The 23,739-nt window shown below is 44.1% G+C and overlaps 1 protein-coding gene across 19 annotated transcripts in view; it reads left to right on the forward strand.

The window, feature by feature from the left end:
* birc6 (baculoviral IAP repeat containing 6) overlaps window positions 1-23,739 on the forward strand; it is a 154,181-nt gene that overhangs the window by 66,083 nt on the left and 64,359 nt on the right. For 15 of the 19 annotated variants that reach the window (XM_024424750.2, XM_024424743.2, XM_042323545.1 and 12 more), the window contains exons 58-65: window positions 269-427; window positions 1,020-1,193; window positions 12,945-13,144; window positions 13,635-13,706; window positions 15,531-15,834; window positions 16,815-17,032; window positions 22,315-22,479; window positions 22,679-22,844. In XM_024424750.2, coding sequence (XP_024280518.1) covers window positions 269-427; window positions 1,020-1,193; window positions 12,945-13,144; window positions 13,635-13,706; window positions 15,531-15,834; window positions 16,815-17,032; window positions 22,315-22,479; window positions 22,679-22,844 — 1,458 coding nt within the window. The remainder of the gene's footprint in view (window positions 1-268; window positions 428-1,019; window positions 1,194-12,944; window positions 13,145-13,634; window positions 13,707-15,530; window positions 15,835-16,814; window positions 17,033-22,314; window positions 22,480-22,678; window positions 22,845-23,739) is intronic. The other 4 variants (XM_024424745.2, XM_024424747.2, XM_024424748.2 and 1 more) reach the window with 1 other exon arrangement.

The following is a 23,739-nucleotide window of genomic DNA, read 5'->3' on the forward strand; positions in this document are numbered from 1 at the left end:
AATGGATTAATTGATTCTAAAGAACTAATTAGATGGCAGGTATTGTTTTGCTTTAAGCTGGCCTTCCAGCCCTATGTTGCGCTCCTGCCCCCGAATGTAAACGATTGGTCTATTTGTATATGGAAATACAATGTGTAAAATATCCCAAAATATAGACAGTGTTTTGATAAGAAGCACTAGACAGAAGCTCTCACCTCTAGAATCACATACACTAGCATATAAAAGTCAATTTTACATGGTAAATGACTGGAGTGTGTTTTCCTTTCAGGCTTGAAGTCCCAGTCGAAGAGAGCCCTGTCGACCCCTCCTCGTCCCCCTTCGCGGAGGGGCCGTGTGATGAGCGATAAGCTGACAGCCTCAGGTGTGGACCCTTCTGCCAAAACTCTCAGCGTGCCTGTCTTCCACCTCTACCACAAGCTGCTACCAGGTACTGTGTACACACAAACAGCTCCCTTCTCTCTCCAGCACCTTCCCTCCGCCAAGTGAAGCCTGTTCATCTGACGAAGCCTATTCATTGAGCCAGTGTGCCCGAGTGTCCTTTGGCTTGTTCTAGTCTGTGGTCTTGTGACCCTGGGTTGTCAAGGTAAACATAAGTAGCCTTGCACGAGCCCTGGCTTGTGTGAACTGGAACAGCTCATAGGCTCCTATCTCCTGTTTCTGTAGCGTGACGCAGCTTGATGTACACCCCTTGGACAGAATGTTTGTGTATCGAAGGGCCTTACCCCCAGTCTATCTCCTTAAGGCCAGCAAGATCCAAGTTTTACCTAACTCAGGGAAGATATGCAAAGACATGATCAGACCTTTTTTTGCAAAGACAAACATTTACTATGGGCACAAGCAGCACTCCATCCATTATGTCTTGTCTTCACATGTAGTCATTGTTAAATAGGTCACTAGCCTTCATGTCATGTAGTTGTCATGGGTTTTCTGTCCCTCTGGGCCTGGTAGTGTGACCAGAGAGTGACCAAGGTTTTGGTTCCTTACTGTGAACGCTGTCTCATCCCTCCACCCCCCCTCAGGTCAGCCCCTGCCGGCAGAGATGACACTGGCCCAGCTGCTGACCCTGCTTTACGACCGCAAGCTTCCCCAGGGCTACCACTCCATCGACTTGACTGTCAAGTTGGGCTCCAAGGTTATCTCCGACCCCGGGATCTCGAAGACAGACTCCTTCAAACGGCTCCGCACAGAGAAAGGTATGGCAGAGCACATAAGAAATACAAGCGCACACTCTCATTCAAACTTACACTTCATGACCAAAAGTATGTGGACACCTGCTTGTCAAACATCTCATTCCAAAATCATGGACATTAATATGGTGTTGTTCCTCCCATTGCTGCTATAACAGGTGATGGAACATTGCTGCGGGGACTTGCTTCCATTCAGCCACAAGAGCATTAGTGAGGTCAGCCACTGATGTTGTGCGATTAGGTCAGGCTCGCATTCGGTGTTACAATTTTTCCCAGAGGTGTTCGATGGGGTTGAGGTCAGGGCTCTGTTCAGGCCAGTCAGGTTCTTCCAAATCGATCTCGTCTAAACCATTTCTATATGGACCTTGCTTTGTACACGGGATAATTGTAATGCTGAAACAGGAAAGGGCCTTCTCCAAACTGTTGCCACAAAGTTGGAAGCACAGAATCGTTTAGCTTGTCATGATTCCTCTTCCACCAAACGTTAAAGTTGGCACTAGGTATTCGAGCAGGTTGTGTTCTCTTGGCTTCTGCCAAACCCATATTCGTTCGTCGTACTGCTAGATGGTGAAGCGTGATTCATCACTCGAGAGAACATGTTTTCACTGCTCCAGAGTCCAATGGCGGTGAGCTTTACACCACTCCAGCTGACGCTTGGCATTGCACATGGTGATCTTAGGCTTGTGTGTGGCCACTCTGCCATGGAAACCCATTTCATGATGCTCCTGATGAACAGTTCTTGTGCTGTCGTTGATTCCAGAGGCAGTTTTGGAACTCTGTCGTGAGTGTTGCAACCAAGGACAGACGATTTTCTTTTACACAATCTACGTACTTCAGCACTCGGCGGTCCCGTTCTGTGAGCTTGTGTGGCCTACGACTTTGCGGCTGAGTCGTTGTTGCTTCTAGACGTTTCCACTTCACAATAACAGCACGTACACTTGACCGGGGCTGCTCTAGCAGGGCAGAAATTTGACAAACTGACTTGTTGGAAAGGTGATGTCCCATGATGGTGCCACGTTGAAAGTCACTGAGGTCTTCAGGGAGGCCATTCTACTGACAATGTTTGTGAATGGAGATTGCATGGCAGTGTGCTCAATTTTATACACCTGTCAGCAACGGTTGTGGCTGAAATAGCCAAATCCACTAATTTGAAGGGGTGTCCACACACTTTTGTAAATGTATTGTATAACTGCGTGCGCTAACACTCTCCTTCTACCTCCCTGTCTGCCATTTGTCCTCTTGCTATGTAGTTAGTGTGTAAAGTGGGCCCTAAACTGCTCTCTCCATGGGTCCCCTGACAGCCCTGGGTCCCCTGACAGAGGGATTAATGGCTCTCCCCCTCCACAGCCATCCATTTCTCTGTCTGAGCGCTGGGCCTAAGTCTCCTGAGATGTTTTCAGGTGCCATTACTAGTCTGTGTCACAGGTTGCCCAGTGTGAGATGTGCATACTCAAAAGGCACCAGCACAGTCGCTCCGCCCTTTTTCACTGTGTTAAGTAATGGTATAAAGGGAGCAAGTGTGTATCCATTTCTACAATGATGCTGTTGGCCTTCTCTAGCTCTGGGCCGGGGTTTACTTCAGATAGAAAGCTATAATGTTATCATCATAAATTGGCCGGGTTGACTTGAATGTAAGAGAAAGATGGAAATGTCGGCTGCATGTCAGAAATGAATCGGAGCTTGGATGAGGGAATGGAGGCTTGAAAATGGCGTGGGTGCCTCTTAATGACTTCAGCAGTAATAAATACAGGCCGGTGCCTTCAGTCTTTTTCCATTAAGTTTCGTTAGAAACTAATGGAGTTATTTTGGACTCTGCTTTTATCACCTATTATCTTCTGTTCATCCTTCGAAAGAAAAGCTCTGATGGTTGAAAGCTCCCAGAGCGACTTGACTCATGACCACCCAATCAGATTCCACCCTCTACTTTTAAACTCCGTTTTAGCCCCTTGATGTTGTAGAAACGTTTACCCAAGACTCACGTTCTTTGTTAATGTCACTTTAACATCTGTATAAGATGAATGTCTCATATAGATTTTAAACTAGCACACTATGTTTTATGTGGTGTGGTTAGGGTTGTAAAAGGGTCGAAAACTTAACCTGTAAATTTCCTGAAATTTTCCATGGGAAGTTAAGCCTGGGAATTTTGCTTAAATTCATCAAAAAAGTTGTCTTATAACAGTGAACCTTTTTTTGTGGGAAAACATAAGGTAATTCTAGGTCTTGTGGCATATTTTGGTTAAATGATCCCCAATTCAATGGAATTGCAACCCTCTGTATGCACAGTGCATTCTTCCATCACATGTACAGTGCACTCTTCCGTCACATGTGCAGCTGATTCTCAACATTTTGCATGCAAATGAGATGCTATTGAGCCCACACTACTACACTGTCTGAGCCAAGGACTACATTCTTTCTGGTAAGTTTGATTTACAATACTGGGTGGGGTGAATATATTTTATACGAAATACATGATTGTTTGTTAACTAGTAAATAGTAGCCTACAGGAAAGTGTGTTTAAATCATTTCTAACTTGTTAACAATTTCTGCTAGTTAGTTTTTGCTACCATGTTGGTTTTAGCTTGTTGACCCTGCTAACTGAGTGTTAATTCACCTATTTTCATTTTAAAACATTGGTGAAATAAATCTTACAAAGGAGTTGTTTAATCTAGCTGCTTAACTATTTATCTACACATGGAATTGTATTTGGGTTTTTCTTTGATCATTTTCCCCCTAATCTTTACCAGAAAATGCCACAGACACTACCTGATATGTGTAGACATTTCACTTCAGCTAATGTAGAAGGAAAATCTGTGTACATGTGCAAGTACTGCGCCAAATCATATGTGAAGAATGCAACAAAGATGCAGAATCATCTGGCCAAGTGCATAAACTTCCCTCCGCATTCACAACAAGCAACCTCTGACAAAATTCCCTCTACTTCTATTCGAGCTGAAAATGATGAATCAGACGCCTTATCGATAGCAACAGCTCATGGTCCTCCTGGAATCAGAAGTTATTTTTGACTCAATGGAGGAACGTAGAGAAATGCTGATGAATGTCTTGCTTGGGCTGTGTATGCAACTGGTTCACCTCTGATGCTCACAGGCAATGTGTATTGGAAGATAATTCTGCATGTTCTTTGCCCAGAATACACCCCTTCAACCAGACATGCTTTATTTACTCATTTGCTGGATGCAGAGTTCAAGTGAAGGTCAAGCAAATCATAGAGAAAGCAGACTGTACTACCGATGGGTGGTTGAATGTTCGTGGGCGAAGAATAATTAACTACATTTCCACCCCTCAACTAGTATTCTACAAGAGCGCAGACCCGAGGGACAACAGACACACCTGTCTCTCCATTGCAGATGAGCTGAAGGCAGTCGTCAATGACCTTGGACCACAGAAGGTATTTGCATTGGTGACAGACAATGCTGCGAACATGAAGGCTGCTTGGTCGAAAATGGAGGAGTCCTTCCATTGGCTGTGCTGCTCATGCATTGAATCTGCTCCTCAAGGACAACATGGCACTGAAAACAATGGATACACTCTACAAGAGCGCCTACAAGTGAGAAGAATAAGGGCACCACATTAACCTCTAGCTTCGAGCAATCCCGTATCCGGGAGCGTAATCATAGCCTCAAGCTCATTAGCATAACGCAACGTTAACTATTCATGAAAATCGCAAATGGAATGAAATAAATATATTCGCTCTCAAGCTTAGCATTTTGTTAACACTCATCTCAGATTTTCAAAATATGCTTTTGAACCATAGCTAAACAAGCATTTGTGTAAGAGTATTGATAGCCTAGCATAGCATTTAACCTTAGCATTCAGCATGCAACATTTTCACAAAAACAAGAAAAGCATTCAAATAAAATAATTTACCTTTGAAGAACTTCGGATGTTTTCAATGAGGAGACTGTTAGATAGCAAATGTTCAGTTTTTCCAAAAATATTTGTGTAGGACAAATCGCTCCGTTTTGTTCATCACTTTTGGCTAAGAAAAAACCCTGAAAATTCAGTCATTACAACGCCAAACTTTTCCCCAAATTAACTCCATAATATCGACAGAAACATGGCAAACGTTGTTTAGAATCAATCCTCAAGGTGTTTTTCACATATCTATTCGATGATAAATCATTCCTGGCAGTTTGGTTTCTCCTCTGAACCAAATGGAAAAATGCACGCAGCTGGAGATTACGTAATAATCTCGACGGAGGACACCATGTGGGCACCTGGTAAATGTAGTCTCTTATGGTCAATCTTCCAATGATATGCCTACAAATATGTCACAATGCTGCAGACACCTTGGGGAAATGACAGAAAGTGTAGGCTCATTCCTGGCGCATTCACAGCCATATAAGGAGACATTGGAACACAGCGCATTCAAAATCTGGGGTACTTCCTGTATGAAATTTCATCTTGGTTTCGCCTGTAGCATTAGTTCTGTGGCACTCAGACAATATCTTTGCAGTTTTGGAAACGTCAGTGTTTTCTTTCCAAAGCTGTCAATTATATGCATAGTCGAGCATCTTTTCGTGACAAAATATCTTGTTTAAAACGGGAACGTTTTTATCCAAAAATTAAAAGAGCGCCCCCTAATGCATAACTGGTTAAAGCTGCCCAGCAACACCCGTTAGGGTGGTGTTGTCATCATGTTTGACAGTCTACTGGAGGGGAAGGAGTCTCCAGGAAATGGCCATTCACTGGACAGCCCCATCAAGAGGATCTTCCTGGATTATGTATTTTGGGAGAGAGTGGTAAGCAGCTTGAAACTCCTGAAACCTATAGCGGTAGCCATTGTACGGATTGAGGGAGAAAATACCATCCTGTCGGATGTTCAGACTCTACTTGCAGATGTAAGAGAAGAAATCCGTACTGCCCTGTCCACTTCCCTGTTGCTCCAAGCAGAGGAAACTGTAGTTCTGAAATGCATCAAAAAGCGCGGAGACTTCTGCCTGAAGCCCGTACACTCCGCAGCGTACATGTTGGACCCCAAGTATGCTGGCAAGCGCATCCTGTCTGGTTCAGAGATCAACAAGGCCTAGGATGTCATCACTACTGTGTCTTGCCACCTTACCCTGGATGAGGGCAAGGTTCTTGGCAGTCTGGCGAAGTACACATCCATGCAAGGGCTTTGGGATGAAGATGCAATATGGCAGTCGTGCCGACATATCTCATCAGCCATCTGGTCGAAGGGACTTTGTGGATCTGAGGCTCTTTCCCTTGTTGCCTCCATCCTCCAAATCCCACCAACATCAGCCACCTCTGAGCGCAACTGGTCCTTGTTTGGGAGCACACACACCAAAGAACACAACAAGCTGACCAATAAAAGGGTTGAAAAATTGGTGGCCATCCCGGCATGTTTGAGGCGTTTTGACGCCTACAACGAGCCATCCTCAACGAGGTTGGAAAGTGACAGTGAAGATGAGGTCTGATTTTCAAGAGGTGGACATTGAGGAGGTCCAGGGAGAAGACATGGTTGTCTTCCTCTCAGGCTTACAAAGCTTTAGCTTCTAGACTATCATTTTACAAATGTTTTTGGGAGATGCGATGGATCATTCAATATCGGATCATTCAATATTCCCTTTTGCTGTTCAGGGAAGTCATCCCATGTGAAGAGTCAACTAATTTAATTAAAGTTCAATTCATAACTAAATTTAAGTTTTTAATTCATTTGGAAGGATTTAATCATTTGCAATTATGTCTACTTGTCTCCATATGATATGCTAAATCAAATCAAATGTATTTATATAGCCCTTCGTACATCAGCTGATATCTCAGTGCTGTACAGAAACCCAGCCTAAAACCCCAAACAGCAAGCAATGCAGGTGTAGAAGCACGGTGGCTAGGAAAAACTCCCTAGGAAGAAACCTAGAGAGGAACCAGGCTATGTGGGGTGGGCCAGTCCTCTTCTGGCTGTGCCGGGTGGAGATTATAACAGAACATGGCCAAGATGTTCAAATGTTTATAAATGACTAGCATGGTCAAATAATAATAATCACAGGCAGAACCGTTGAAACTGGAGCAGCAGCACGGCCAGGTGGACTGGGGACAGCAAGTAGTCATCATGTCAGGTAGTCCTGAGGCTCAGGTCCTCCGAGAGAAAGAAAGAAAGAGAATTAGAGAGAGAGCATACTTAAATTCACACAGGACACCGGATAGGACAGGAGAAGTACTCCAGATATAACAGACTGACCCTAGCCCCCCGACACACAAACTACTGCAGCATAAATATTGGAGGCTGAGACAGGAGGGGTCAGGAGACACTGTGGCCTCATCCAATGACACCCCCGGACAGGGCCAAACAGGAAGGATATAACCCCACCCACTTTGCCAAAGCACAGCCTCCACACCACTAGAGGGATATTTTCAACCACCAACTTACCATCCTGAGACAAGGCCAAGTATAGCCCACAAAGATATCTGCCACGGCACATCCCAAGGGGGGGCGCCAATCCAGACGGGAAGATCACATCAGTGACTCAACCCACTCAAGTGACGCACCCCTCATAAGGACGGTATGAAAGAGCCCCAGTAAGCCAGTGACTCAGCCCCTGTAATAGGGTTAGAGGCAGAGAATCCCAGTGGAAAGAGGGGAACCGGCCAGGCAAAGACAGCAAGGGATTTTCTTTGCTCCAGAGCCTTTCCGTTCACCTTCACACTCCTGGGCCAGACTACACTCAATCATATGACCCACTGAAGAGATGAGTCTTCAGTAAAGACTTAAAGGTTGAGACCTAGTTTGCGTCTCTCACATGGGTAGGCAGACCATTCCATAAAAATGGAGCTCTATAGGAGAAAGCCCTGCCTCCAGCTGTTTGCTTAGAAATTCTAGGGACAATTAGAAGGCCTGCGTCTTGTACGTGTAGGTATGTACGGCAGGACCAAATCAGAGAGATAGGTAGGAGCAAGCCCATGTAATGCTTTGTAGGTTAGCAGTTAAACCTTGAAATCAGCCCTTGCCTTGACAGGAAGCCAGTGTAGGGAGGCTAGCACTGGAGTAATATGATCCATTTTTTTGGTTGTAGTCAGGATTCTAGCAGCCGTATTTAGCACTAACTGAAGTTTATTTAGTGCTTTATCCGGGTAGCCGGAAAGTAGAGCATTGCAGTAGTCTAACCTCAAAGTGACAAAAGCATAGATTAATTTTTCTGCATCATTTTTGCAATGTTACGTAGATGGAAAAAAGCTGTCCTTGAAATGGTCTTGATATGTTCTTCAAAAGAGAGATCAGGGTCCAGAGTAACGTCGAGGTCCTTCACAGTTTTATTTGAGACGACTGTACAACCATTAACATTAATTGTCAGATTCAACAGAAGATCTCTTTGTTTCTTGGGACCTAGAACAAGCATCTCTGTTCTGTCCGAGTTTAAAAGTAGAAAGTTTGCAGCCATCCACTTCCTTATGTCTGAAACACATGCTTCTAGCGAGGGCAATTTTGGGGCTTCACCATGTTTCATTGAAATGTACAGCTGTGTGTCATCCGCATAGCAGTGAAAGTTAACATTATGTTTTCGAATAACATCCCCAAGAGGTAAAATATATAGTAAAAACAATAGTGTTCCTAAAACGGAACCTTGAGGAACACCGAAATGTACAGTTGATTTGTCAGAGGACAAACCATTCACAGAGACAAACTGATATCTATAAATATATCCAATGCAAAAAAACATGTACATTTTAAATGGTATTAATATTAATTTGCATACATTTCTGTTAATTCCCATATATTGCCGTTCATTCCCACAAAGTTTCCACGTCTGAATATTCCCCAAAATGTGCAGCCCTAGGTGTTGTAAATGTTATTACTGTCACCCCTTCAGAATTGCATTAGACAGGATTTTAGGGGTGATGTACTTTATTTACCCTCCCCCTAGTCATGTCTTGGCGGTCAGTACCAGGGCACACATGATGTGATGGGGATGGATACATTTTGACTATTAGGATATGACAGCCAGCAAGAGCAGTTGATGTCTGTTTGATATTGTCGGCAACTTGTAGATGTGCAAACCAGAGGAAATTGCTCTGCTCTCTTCCGGCCATGACAGAGCCATACCACCTCAAGCAAAGTCCTTCACTTCTACATGTTTTTCCCTTGCAAGTGGAAAAATGTATGACTAAAACTGAGAACATGGTCAATAATCCCACGATTTCACTGGTAGCCTATGGCTGCACAAAATCTTAATGTGCCGCCTCAACCATCTGTGGTACTGAATGCATGTTTATGACGTGTGCTCAGAGAATTGATGATAGCAGGTGATGTGCTGCTCATGTAGAAAGTGTAGAACCACTGCCCTCCCTGGGAGCTGCAAGGGGTAATGTAGTGAAGCTGAACTAATAGCTGACAAAAGCGACTCCTAAGTCAAGGTGTTCGCTCTTACTAACGTGTGAAGACGAGTATTCCGAACTAATCTCATTTTAAAAATTCACTATACCCTGTGATTCTATACCAGTCGCTCGAATCAGAGGTAAATTCTGTGTCGTTTCCACTGGCTCTGCAGTGGGACATTGTTTGCAGTAAGATATTGTTAGCTTTTTACAGAAACCCGCTTTAGTGCTTTTTTTTCTCTTGCTGCAGGCTTGTTTTGCCTGCATTGTTAACAGAGCCCATGCTTGGTAGCACTGTTACAAAGCCCTGTGCCGGTCTCTGTCAGTGTGGATGTTGATTCTCCCCAGTGGCAGTCACAGCCTGTATGCTGCCCCTGGCACCCTGGGGCTAATTAACACGAGCAACCACCACCCTATAGTCCAAGCAGTGGAGCGCATCTACTCCTCCCTGCATCGCACCCTCTTCTTCCGCACCTCAGTCCTATCTGTCAGTCACACTGGATGACTTGTCCGTCCCCCTGTTGGGTGAGATATTTTAAAAGGCAATGACTGCCAATCAGATCTGCCACCCCACTCCTAGAATAGTGGGCTGCTGTTAGTAGTACACAAGATGAGAGGCCGGTGACCTGAGTGTTATCTGCTAATGAATGTGTCCAGCGCCAAACCCATTTCACCAATACTGTCTTCAGCCAGACACTAACCACCTGATTAGGTCAATCATTGTCTTCATCGAACCAATTTAGTTTCACCGCCGTGCTCTCGGAGTTCAGATAATTAGTTGAGGCGTATAGATTAGAAACTGCCTGGAGCAGGCTGAAGCCTGCCAATGCTCTATGTTCGGCACCACCGCTTTCATCTCTGGTCTGGGCTAAAGGAGCACTGCATGGTAAAGGGTAGTGTCCAGTGGACACACATTTTCAACTTGAGGTTGGTTCACATCTTTTCTTGATTCTGACAAACCTCTGCCCCATTGCTCTCTGCGCTTAACTATATACTTGACTGTGCAGTAAAATACCTCTTTTACAATACTTACTGCATAGCTCGCCTACAATTTCCCCAAATAGCTTCCAATACAGTCGCTTCCCAAAACAAATCATTCCAGAATCCTTTGTCTCCAGACCCATTGAGGCTGATAAATGGGGAGGATAGCAGTGACCCTCAGTAACAGTCCTGCCAGAGATGGGGGGGAGGAGGGAGGAGGAGGAGATCTCTTAAACCAGTGCGGTGGCTTTTGACCAGGGGGAGATAACATAATCCATTTACCAGGCTCAGTCCCACTGAATTGAAGACGGGTACATGGAGAGATCCTTCCCCAGCCCCCTTAAAAGCCTTCAACTTCCACAAATAGGCCAGGCCTTTTAGAGCTAAATGGGTTTTGTCCCTCTAACCATTTTTAGGTTTCTAGGTCTACTCCGTAGAGAGAGAGGACTTTAGTGCCCAAAATAACCTTTTAGCATGGGCAGCACCATTGAGGACTTTCACCATTTTGAAGTAGTCAACTGGGTGGGACATCCTATGGCAGGGATCGTCTAGATTCAGCCACAGGCCGTTTTGTTTTCTTGAGCGGGTGGTCGGACTGTAACATAATTACACATTTGTAGACTGCAAATTGACCGCAAGAAGCCCAAACAGTGCTTTCGGTGTATTTAGTCCCATTGAATTTTTCCACATTTTGTTAGGTTACAGCCTCATACTAAAATGTATTAAATTGTTTTTCCCCCCCCCTCATTAATCTACACACACTACCCCATAATGAGATGGCAAAAACAGGTTTCTAGAAATGTGTGCTAATTTATATTATTATTATTATTTATTTTTTAAACATATCACATTTACATAAGTATTCAGACCCTTTACTCAGTACTTTGTTTAAGCACCTTTGGCAGTGATGATTACAGCCTCGAGTCTTCTTGGGTATGACACTACAATCTTGGCACACCTGTATTTGGGGAGTTTCTCATATTCTTTTCTGCAGATCCTCTTAAGCTTAGGTTAATTACTTAGGTTATTTCCTGCGCATGTTTATTTTTTGCTCAGAAAACTTGGGTGGCCAAATTCGGCCCGCAGACCGCCCTTTGGTGAACGATGTCCTTTGAGTTAAGTAAGGATCACACAATTCCATCCAGGTCACCAGTAAGGACCAGCCTATGAATTATACTCCTGAGGAAACATTCCATAACTGCAGGTGGCGGTAAATCACCAACCTGGGCTTTATACCTGTTCAAACACACTCTAGGTGGCAGTGTGCACCCTGTCAGTTTGTTTGCCAACTCATAGAAGTATTAGAAGAAGAAAATTGACGACTTCAAATGGAGATGTCCTCAATGGCGCTGTCTGTGCTCTCAGACACAATGATGTGATGTTTAAGTCTATGGCCTACCCTTGATTTATCTCTTGAACTCTCAGGCTAATAGGATGCACTTGGCGTAGTAAAGGTACTGGAACATTCTGTAAAATAGCATGTTTGTTCTTGAGCAGAATGATAGAATTCCTTGTCGTTCACGATTTGCCCTCTTTCTTGCAGATTTGATCTGATATGCTCCTCTGAAGTCTAATGATTACCCTTTTTCCTGTGCCTTTTTGGTTGCATTTGAAATGTAACCGTAACTCACTGAGTTGATGCTCTTAAAAGTATTCTCTGGGTGGCCCAGTCTCTTCTTGCGGCCTGCTGAAAGATGAGCGCTTCCTTCTCCATCACGTTTCATCCTGATTTGGAATTTCAGACAGGACGGGCCTGTTACAACCCCTATTAGTCACTACCCTCGTGACTGTTTAATTCACTACGAGGAGGAGGGGGACAATCCCTTTAGAGACGGGAGCAATGAATCATTTATTTTATTTTCTTCTCCAGGAGGGTGATGTGCAGCGTTTTGTAGATGACCTATCAATCGACTGGGGCTTTATATCATCATAAAACAGGCCGGCCGTGCCGCAGAATGAAAACAATAATGGGGAGCTATTTTTTACCATTCATCCTCCGTTCCATTTGGTTTTGACTTTGTGTACGGAACCACACCCCTGACGTGCAAACAAGGACAAGTAGTCTGAGACCTTGATTCTGTTTTAGTCCGTGTGCACTTCATCTGGACTGGCATATCCTTTTTCCAAGGACAACCATTAGCACATTTATGCATTCACATATGAAAATAGAAATGGTACTCCATCCCCTTATTTCTGGGAAAACTGGTGTCTGTTTCTCTCTCTCTCTTGCTTGAACTTTATAAATGAATAGTGATAGCTCTGTTTTTTTCTCTCTGTCTTGTAACGAGAGATGAGTTATGAGAGATTTATTTAATTCTGTGTTTGAGATGTAAACAATGGCCCTCTTTGCAGGGCATCCCATTATTTACTTGTCATGATTGGTTGAGCGCGGCACATAGAAAATACCTAGTGTCAGTGAAAACACTCTGCTTTACCCTCCTCCAGTGGAACACTGTGACATGCTGAGTAGCTGTCCAGAGGACGAGCCCATGACCCCGGGAGACGAGTGTCTGGACGCAGCCATCGATGAGTCCCTGCTCGAGACCAAACCCATCCAGTCGCCCCTGCAGGTGTTTGCAGGCATGGGTGGTCTGGCCCTGATCGCTGAGAGGCTGCCAATGCTCTACCCAGATGTCATCCAACAGGTTTGACCACTTCCTATTCTAATAACCACATAACTAACTAATACCAGCACCAGTAAAATACCACTTTCACAACTTGCGTAATTGGGGAGGTATTTAATTGTACTTCTACAATGTTAAGGCCATTTCCCAGATATGTTTAGATATAGCATATCATCTAGAGCTCAACACTTAAGAAATTCAAGCTGCCTTTGCTACATAGAAAGTCCAATGCAGATCTGAAGTTGCCAAAGTAGTGCCTTGTCTCTACTCTGGTTTCAGCCTATAGAGAGGCATTGCAAGTCACTGTTTTCCATTCAGTCTAAATCCCTATTTGTCTCTTCTGGGCTCCCCCTGTGCTACATCATTCCTCCTAAATGAAAGTAAATTGATACTTTAAACGGTAATTGAGAGCACATAGCGACAAGGTGACTAGCTGGAATGGCTTCTGACAGCTGCCAGGTACTAAATCTGTTTTGTTTTGTTATTTTCTCCCCCTTCCAAATTGTTGCAGCGAATTGAATTATTCAGGCAGTCTCCCAGAGCTACTGGTGGTTTGAAGCAGACGCCCCACGAGGGCTATCAAGTGAGATGATTTGTTTTGTACTTAGCATTGTGATGAAAATTAAGCATATACATGATTGGTCATTGATTACTTGACCATATACCTCTCTCAACAGCATATTACATCATTCTGCATTAGTTTAACCCTTTGTGTGTCTCTGGATAGTGTTCTCAGAGCACGCTCTTAAGGCTGTGAATAATTGAGGTGTTCTGCTCTCATCCTGACTGAGACTGTTAGCAAAGTAAACTTAAGGCATTGATGCAGGTGAGGCTTTTCTGTTTACCCAGCAGTGGCCCTGTGTGTTTTCTGATGGGTTAGCCAAACAGCCCAGGTCTGTGTCTTTTGTCCCACTGGTGTTTAGCTGTTTACTTACAGCACATCCTGTTCCTGGAGATCCACTCTGGCTCTTAGTGCAGCTAAGCTTGAATTGATTATATTGATCACAACTAAGCAGAAAATAACTTTGTTTTTCCGAAGTGCTGCCGCTCCGATACTTGCCTTAATCTTAAGGACACTGGGCACAACCTGAAAAAACACTCACTGTAGTAACAGGAGGCCAAAAGTTGAGGGCTGGTACAGTGCCTTCAAAAAGTATTCACTCCCCTTTACTTTATCCACATAATGTTGTGTTACAGCCTGAATTTCACATTGATAACATTTAGACTGTTTGTCAATGCCTACACACAATACCCCATAATGTCAAAGTGGAATTGTTTATGTACATTTTTACAAATGTAATAAAAAAGGAAAAACTGATGTCTTGAGTCATTAACTATTTAACCCCTTTGTTATTGCGGGAGTAAAAATGTGCTTAACAAGTCACACACAAGTTGCATGGACCCACTCTGTGTGCAATAAGTGTGTACCATGATTTTTGTATGACTACCTCATCTCTGTAACCCACACTTACAATTATCTGTGAGGTCGCTCAGTTGAGCAGTGAATTACAAACACAGATTCAACCACAAAGACCAGGGAGGTTTTCAAAATATAACAATCAACAGAATGGAGCTACGCACAGGCAAAACCTAGAGGAAAACTTGGTCAAGTCTGCATTCCACCATACACAGGGAGATTAATTCACCTTTCAGCAGGACAATAACCTAAAACAAGGCTAGATGTACACCAGAGTTGCTTATCAAGAAGGCAGTGAATGTTCCCGAGTTAGTTTGGACTTAAATCTACTTGAAAATCTATAGCAACACCTGAAAAGGCTTGTCTAGCAATGATCAACAACTAGTTTGACAGAGCTTGAAGAATTTTGAAAATAATAATGGGCAAATGTTGCACAATCCAGGTGTGGAAAGCTCTTGGAGACTTAAACAGAAAGACTCACAGCTGTAATCACTGCCAATGGTGCTTCTAAAAGTATTGGTGTGTGTGTGTGAATACTTATGTAAATGAGATTCCTGTATTTAATTTTCCATCAGTTTGCAAACTTTTCAAAAAACATGTTTTCGCTTTGTCATTATGGGGTATTGTGTTGAAGTTTTTTAAATCCATTTTGAAATCAGGTTGATTCACAACATTTGGAGTAAGTCAAGGGGTATGAGTCTGAAGGCACTGTTTGGTTTAATTTATGTTAAACTTGTAAATCAGTTGACCCTCTGCTTTATCCCATCAAGGAAGTGTTGAGTTAGGAGCTTTGTCCCCAGGGCACTATGCCCAGTCTCCCAGCAGCTCTATCGATCTGAATAACTGTTCTCGAGTTCCATATACTCTCTGCTACCCTCAGTGCCCAAAGACAACACATGACATTGAGATCCCACCCGAGTCAGCTCGTCTGTCAGTGTTTTCCATTTGTTATCCTCTAACCCCATTCTATCCCTGGCTCATCCTGTACAGGTGAGTGCTCCGGTGGTGCCCTCTACCACGCAGGAGAAGCCCAAGGACAGCGACCAGTTTGAGTGGGTCACCATCGAGCAGTCTGGCGAGCTCGTGTATGAGGCGCCAGAGACCATGGCCGCCGAGCCGCCACCCATCAACAAGTCGTCAGTGCAGACCATGTCGCCCATCCCCGCCCACTCGCTGGCGGCCTTCGGTCTGTTCCTGCGCCTGCCGGGCTATGCTGAGGTGCTGCTGAAGGAGAGGAAGCACGCCCAGTGTCTGCTCCGCCTGGTGCTGGGCGTCACAGACGATGGCGAGGGCAGTAAGTGACAACTCTCACGCAGCTTCAGGCGTGGTCAGGAAAAACTCCTGTCCCTATTTATGAAGGATTTAGAAGCATGTTCATATTTTGCATCCCCGGTCCCTATGGTGTTAATTTAGAAGGCTGCTTGCATGAACAAACATTCTCAGCCCTACTAATAGCAGTTCAGTTTTCCACCAATGCTCAGATTGACTTTGTCAGGCAGTTGATCTTGCCAAGTTGTGGACCAAGCAGATCGATAATGCCCATTATCAGAGTCCCTGAACACATAGCTGTCAGTGTCATAATATGGGCAATGCATGTAAACCGACTCTTCTAAAACCACCTGGCCACAAGCAGGTAGAGAGATTTTAATCCCTCCATTTACAATTGAGGCACGTTTGTTCCCACTGGTGCAGATCTTCCCCTGCAGTCCTTGAGACCATATCTGTTTGCTGGCCCTGTGGATCATTTAGCCAAAATACTCACACTGGCTTGTTTAATATTGACAAGTCCTACCCCCTCTCATACATTACAACTCCTATCCAGCCGACCTTTGCTCTCATTTGCCTTCATTATTGATGACTATTTAGCTCCCCTCTCCTCTAGGGCCTGAAATAAACCATGTTGTCCTGCAAAAATGTTTTTTCTTTAGTCCTTGAGATAACGGCCCTTAATGATTGAAGGAGAGCAGGCTGCCAGCTTGTTTAGTGACACTGGTCACACAGCACACTGTCAGTCTGCCATTTAATCCGCTGTTGTCTTCTCTGGCCTCATTCTCATGAGTGCTAAATCAATGTGTCCATCCTTTCTGGACAGTATTCCTCCACTTCTCTGTGGTCATCCCTCCTATGGTGGTAATCTCTCTCACCATCCCTCACACGCATATAGCGCTTCATTCATTTCTGTTTTTTATCAAATTCTTGTCATTATGAGAAGATGATTGATATTATCAATCATCTTCTCTGATTGGCTGTTTCTCTCCCCTTCCTTTCTTCCAGGTCATATCCTGCAGAGTCCGTCGGCAAATGTGCTGCCCACGCTGCCCTTCCACGTGCTGCGGGCCCTATTCAGCACCACACCTCTCACCACGGATGACGGCGTGCTGCTGCGCCGCATGGCCCTGGAAATAGGAGCCATCCACCTCATCCTGGCCTGCCTGTCAGCCCTCAGCCATCACGCACCCCGTGTCCCCAACACCAGCGGGAACTCTTCAGAGGTGAAGCCCAGACACTGACCGTGTCCAAAAGGCACTCACATGCACATACACACTTCTGGGGACATGCATGTGTGCTTAATACTCGAAGTGCAGTGAAAGTCATGTGAATTTAAAATTGTATTATCTACGGCATTTTTTAAGTCAAGTCTAGGGCTGTTGCGATGACAATATTACCGCCACACCGGCGGTCACAGGTCATGAAGGCAGTCAAATTCCTTGTGACCGTTTAGTCACGGTAATTAGGCTTCTCCAAGCTCTGATGCTGCTGATGGTCATTCGTAGCCTACCAAACTTGCTAACTGCCTGGTACTCAGCACTCTATTGTGCATCTAATCACTCTGACATCAATGCAAATGTAATCGAAAATCGAACCAAATACATGTTGCGGAACATTTCTATAGGCTATGCAGTTGCGCGAGGAAACCAAGTGATGGCCTCAACTAAAAAGAGGAGCATTCCATCAGCTTTCTATAGGCTAGGCCTACTATATTTATTTCTCAACTTTCCTTATATTAAGCACATTGCTTCTCTATACAACAGGCGTATAGCCCACCTGGTTGGCATTAAAATTAACCACGTGTAAAAACGTCCTCCATTCGCTATTTAAGTGCATAGATTACTTTTTTTTTTTTTGCTGCCCCTGTTTCGAGACAGGTGCATGATAGTGGTCCATTCTAAATCAAATCAAATTTTGCACATTTATTATTTAGTATATGTAAAGGGGAGATTTAATCAAGAATAGTCTGATGGGTGATAATAGACTATCACTTGTGAATGATATAGTATCACTTGTGAATGATGCTGCCTTTTTTTTTTTGCGACTTTTTCTAATCATAGTCGCACACCTCAACCTAGCCCATGGACCGATGTTTTAATAAGGTTTGTATCACATCTAAAGTGACCAAATAACTTCTTAAAATTTGGCACATTTAACCTTTTATTTAACTAGGCAAGTCCGTTAAGAACAATTTCTTATTTACAATGATGGCCTACCAGAAGGCAAAGGCCTCCTGTGGGGACAGGGACCTGGGATTAAAAATAAATACAATATAAATATAGGCCAAAACACACATCACAACAAGAGGGACAACACTACATAAAGAGAGACCTAAGACCACAACATACAATGGGGCAAAAAAGTATTTAGTCAGCCACCAATTGTGCAAGTTCTCCCACTTAAAAAGATGAGAGAGGCCTGTAATTTTCACCATAGGTACACTTCAACTATGACAGAAAGAAATCCAGAAAATCACATTGTAGGATTTTTAATGAATTTATTTGTAAATTATGGTGGAAAATAAGTATTTGGTCAATAACAAAAGTTTATCTCAATACTTTGTTATATACCCTTTGTTGGCAATGACAGAGGTCAAACGTTTTCTATAAGTCTTCACATGGTTTTCACACACTGTTGCTGTTATTTTGGCCCATTCCTCTATGCAGATCTCCTCTAGAGCAGTGATGTTTTGGGGCTGTTGCTGGGCAACACGGACTTTCAACTCCCTCCAAAGATTTTCTATGGGGTTGAGATCTGGAGACTGGCTAGGCCACTCCAGGACCTTGAAATGCTTCTTACGAAGCCACTCCTTCGTTGCCCCACTGTAGGGACTTTTTTGCCCCACTGTAGCAAGGCAGCAACACATGACAACACAGCATGGTAGCAACACAACATAACGACATGGTAGCAACACAACATGGTAGCAGCACAAAACATGGTACAAACATTATTGGGCACAGACAACCGCACAAAGGGCAAGAAGGTAGAGACAACAAGAGGTTTAGAGGCTAACTGCCATACATAAGCAGCTCGTGAGTCAAGTTTCGATAAGATCATTTTCACCATTAAAAATGCAGCTTTTATAATAGAAGCATTACATGCATAATCACATTTGCAGTCACTTTTGATAGCCTACTGCCATGTGCACATTGGTGACAAAATAGCCTTTTATAGTTTATCAACATTTTAAGCTAAATGTTCTGATCTGTTGCATCACCCACATTGCGTAAAAAAGTGTTTTTTTATGCTAGTGGTTCTATTAATTTGGGATCTATTGCATCCCACAACTGTCCGACTGTTTGGAATATTTTTTACTATGGGGGATAGTAGATTGACATAGACTGCTGCATTTGCTGTTATTTGACTTATTAAAATGTAATGTTCCAGAAGTCTGCATCAGTGGCTTGTGGACCATGAGATGTGTGGAAGCCAGGAGATGCTAAATGTGTTTGTTAATTAACGGTCAATTACTGTGATACCGACTTTTAAACTTATTTCACACACAGGCTTATAAAAATAGATGTAGCCTTAAGACGAGATTAAATTGACAATAGTCTAAATGGGTGACTATATTAGGAATTGTTTTGTGAGGGAACGGAGCTTACCAAAAAGCGACTTGAAAATCATCCTACAGAGGTTCATGCATGTCAGATGTTTTGATTTATATAATGGAAAGAGAGGACACTAAGGTTTCTAAAACCCCTAGAGTCCCATTCAAAAGTTTGGACACAGTTACTCATTCCAGGGGTTTTCTTTATTTGTACTATTTTCTACATTGTTGAATAATAGTGAAGACATCAAAACTATGAAATAACACATGGAATCATGTAGTAACAAATCAGTGTTAAGTGTTAGTGTCAAACAAATCAAAATATATCTTATTTTTGAGGTTCTTCAAAGTAGCCAACCTTTGCCTTGATGACAGATTGGCACACTCTTGGCATTCTTGTGGTGGTATTATTTATAATTTCATATACTCTGATATAAACTGGGTAGTTCAAGCCCTGAATGCTGATTGGTTGAAAGCCTTGGTATACCACGGGTATGACAAAACATTTCTTTTTACTGTTCTAATTATGTTGGTAACCAGTTTATAGTAGCAAAAAGGGACCTCTGGTGTTTGATATATTGCCAATATACCATGGCTAAGGGCTGTGTCCAGGCACTCCGTGTTGTGGATGTGCGTTTGAACAGCCCTAACCGTGGTATATTGGCCATATACCACACCCCCCCGGGCCTCGTTGCTTAATTAGAATTTTGATGCCCCAAAGGCGAGGCATTGGCTCGAACTGGGATGCCTTGATGCCCGGCCATTCTAGTGTTAATAGAGCAAGAATGTAAACACAGTTCAAACACACTCCTACTCGTATGTCACCAGATGTCGTTGGAAGTGTGTTTTGCCCATTGCGTCCTCTTGTGTGTTCATGATGGACCAACACTAAGATAAACCTTTATTTGGGTTGGCTTGACAAAGCATTGTGTGACAAATGGTGTCAGCCTTGTCTAATGCTTTTGGCTTGACACGATAGGAGGTTCTCACTCTCCTTTTGTCTTTCGCTCAGAGAGAGACGGGCGATGAGGATCAGTCATGTTATTAATTACTCTACCTGGCAGGGCTTTACTCGGGGCTCTTATGCATATCTCTACTGAGCCCTTGACAAATTGGGTAATTGTTTAGTGTGAATGATAAGAGGCAGGTCTGGCTTTGAAGAGAGACGTGTCCTTTGTATTTTTGCCAACTCCAGGCAGAAGGGAACATCATGAATAGGAATTGAATCATGCACTGTCTGACTACCATGCCCATTAAATGGAGTGATTCTACTTCTATTGAGCTTTCTGCTTTGATGCAACACTCACCTCCTGCTCGTTGCCTTTCAAAGTACTCTGTACCGGTCTCGGACCACTGCGATGCAAAGGAGATGACGATCAACTTGTATCAATCACAATAGGGATTTTGATCACTGGAACCCAACGCCACCAGCATCCAGCAATGCCACCATAAGGGTCCAAGTGCAATATATTTCTTAGGCCTAAATCCAGCTAGTCCGCTATAGATGTTACTTTATATAGTGGGCTAGGCTATTACAGTACTACAGCCCAGTGTTACTGTGGACCGTTTCAACACGTGCTCTCGTCCACAGACCCATGTGGATTTAAGGAGTTGTCAGAGTTGAGGACAGATCTCAGGGGCCGGTGGCTTGGGCGCGGGCCAAAGTCCTGTCACAGCGGTAATGGCCGTCCTTGAGGCGGCGGCCCAGGGGTGCTGCTTTTAGTGGCCGGAGACACGGGCCAGAGCGGGCGGGTAGGCGGGCGGTCAGTCCACTCACACACACACATCCCTCTTTATCTGGGAAAGTGAGCCTCCTCCCTGATTTGATGTTCCAGGGCTCAGTGATTAGTCTCCAACCTCTTATGACGAGAGCATAACTCCACCCCTTGTACCACTGGGAGAGAGTCAGGAATGGGCCCTGCTCCGGCCCAAACAGGACTGTCCTATACAAAACACACACTATTGCCATCTATTAAAATCCAGTGAACAATGAAGAAACTCACCAAAGGAATAAAAGACAAACGGGTCAAAATCCCAGCAGTCTCATCCCACCTACTGTAAAGTCAATGGAAATGCTGAATCATCTCCATTGCGCCCCAGTTGACTGATAGAGTTGACAGTGATCTCTGGTGGCAGAGGTGCATGTACATATACGCAACCTCCATTAGCCGGTAAAATTCCCATAACGCTTGTGTGCACGTCGGGAGCGTTCCTGCGATGTTAAAGATGCGCTGGGAGAGCGCAGCGTTAGCCGCTTGTCTGTCAGCCACTGCCTCTCCCGTAGATCTTTATGACACGCCCACGTCGAGCCTGATGATCGTCAAAGCTGAAAAGGTGCAGTCTCAAGAAACGTTATCCTCTCGTCTAACTCAGACATCCTTTCATATCCATCTCTCTGTTCTCTTTATTCAATAATGCCCTCTGCTCCCTCCCTGTACCACAGGGAACTCTCGTTGTTCAAATATCATACGCACAGCACCAGGTCGACCTTTGTTTAGTCCGAGCATATGCGCTTTCCCTCCGAGACTCCTCTGCCTTTTATTTGACATAATCTCCCTTTCAAACTGCTGGGCATGTGCTCTGAGCTGAACTAGAAGGGCCTCAAGTGTATAATGGCTGCGACAAGCAGGGCTGCATAGGAGTTGGGACTGTGGGTAGGCAGGCTAGTTATGTTAGATTTTTCTACCTGGAAAACCAGCATTGCGCTCTCATTCCACTTTTGATGTGAAGACTGACATTTTGAAAAGGGGAACAGTAATCTTATTCAATCCAAACGTGTAGCCCATGCTGCATTGACAATAACATTTTTAGTCTTTTGATTTCATAAGCTCATGGAACGCTATTATCTTTAGATCAGCCCTATGTTGTCATCACAATGGACCAGTAGACTACACTTTACCCCCTGCTGATTTCATGTGTGGCGCTGATCACCTCCCCTCGTCTGTCTGGCCCCAGCCCACAGTGTCCAGTGGTCATGGAGGGGGCACCAGTGAGGAGCAGCAGCTGTACTGGGCGAAGGGCACTGGTTTCGGTACAGGCTCCACTGCCTCAGGCTGGGACGTGGAGCAGGCCCTCACCAAGCAGAGGCTGGAGGAGGAGCATGTCACCTGTCTGCTACAGGTAAGAGTTCTCTAGGCCTAGCTGGGTGTAGTACATCCTGATGGTTTTCCCACATGGCACAAAGTGTCAATTAGCTAACAATGGGAAGACCTATGCACTTACTTTTACATAAGTCATTGCTGTGTAGTTACCCCAGAGAAAGGCCTATATGTTTTGCTCAAATTGGGTGTACTCCACTTATTCTCCCCCTGTCCGCCAGGTGCTGGCCAGCTACATCAACCCAGCAAACTGTGTGAGCCACGGAGAGGCCCCTACAGGGGAGAGCAGGGGCCACAACAGCAACGCCCTTCCCACAGTGCTGCAGGAGCTGCTCAGCCAGTCCTGCCTCATTCCAGCCATGTCCTCCTACCTACGCAACGACTCCGGTGAGTGAACCCTCTTCTTCTTTAGTCTTCATCTTGTAACTTTCCATGTAGGTTATGGTAACTCCCGTTAAGGATGACTGTGCCTTTAACTGAAGGGGAAACTCGATGGCAAATCCCACAACAATCTATTTGACTGATTGAACATATCAACAGTGCTTATGAAGAAAGATGCTGCCCTTTTCTTTCTATTCCAGTGCTGCATTTCTCAATGGCTTCTCCTGGTCTCAGACAATGTAATGAACCTTTTATTGGAAAATAATGATCGACCAGCTTTTGTTGTCGAGTAGAAATAAAAGACAGTGTCAGGATCAGATGTTACGGGAAACGTAGTAGGCTATTGGATGAGGTGGTCATCTTATGCGCATTGCTTTGTCCTTTCTGCTTCTAGGCTACCTGGTAAATTGCAGTGAGAGCTAGATGTGTGTGTGTGTGAGTTGATCATTGCTTGATGAGACAGCAGATGGAGCTGCAGTATCTTCCTCTGACATGGTGATGAGAAGACCAATTTCTCAATATACAATACATATATTTATCATTCAAAAGAGCCCTGAAATTCCAAGGGATGTTTCAAGTGTTTGCTCGGTGAAGATTTACCAGCTGAATCCATACATACGACACTTACACCCTTGGCTCTCACTCCCTCCCTTCCACAAAGATGTACTTCAGTACTCATTACCAATGATCTCTCTGTGCGTATCACAGGACTTCATATCAGTCAGGAGAGGTCTTGAGTTCCTGGGAGTAGACATTCCTATAGTCCACCACAGTCCACTAAATAATGGCATTGCTCGAACCCACAACTTTAACATAACACTACTTTCAATATCGGAGGGTATATAAAAACTATTACATCTATTCATGCTAAGAGGATATAATTATATAAAACAGGAAAGAT

Source organism: Oncorhynchus tshawytscha, linkage group LG06, assembly GCF_018296145.1.
Source record: "Oncorhynchus tshawytscha isolate Ot180627B linkage group LG06, Otsh_v2.0, whole genome shotgun sequence".
NCBI classification, from domain to species: Eukaryota; Metazoa; Chordata; class Actinopteri; order Salmoniformes; family Salmonidae; genus Oncorhynchus; species Oncorhynchus tshawytscha.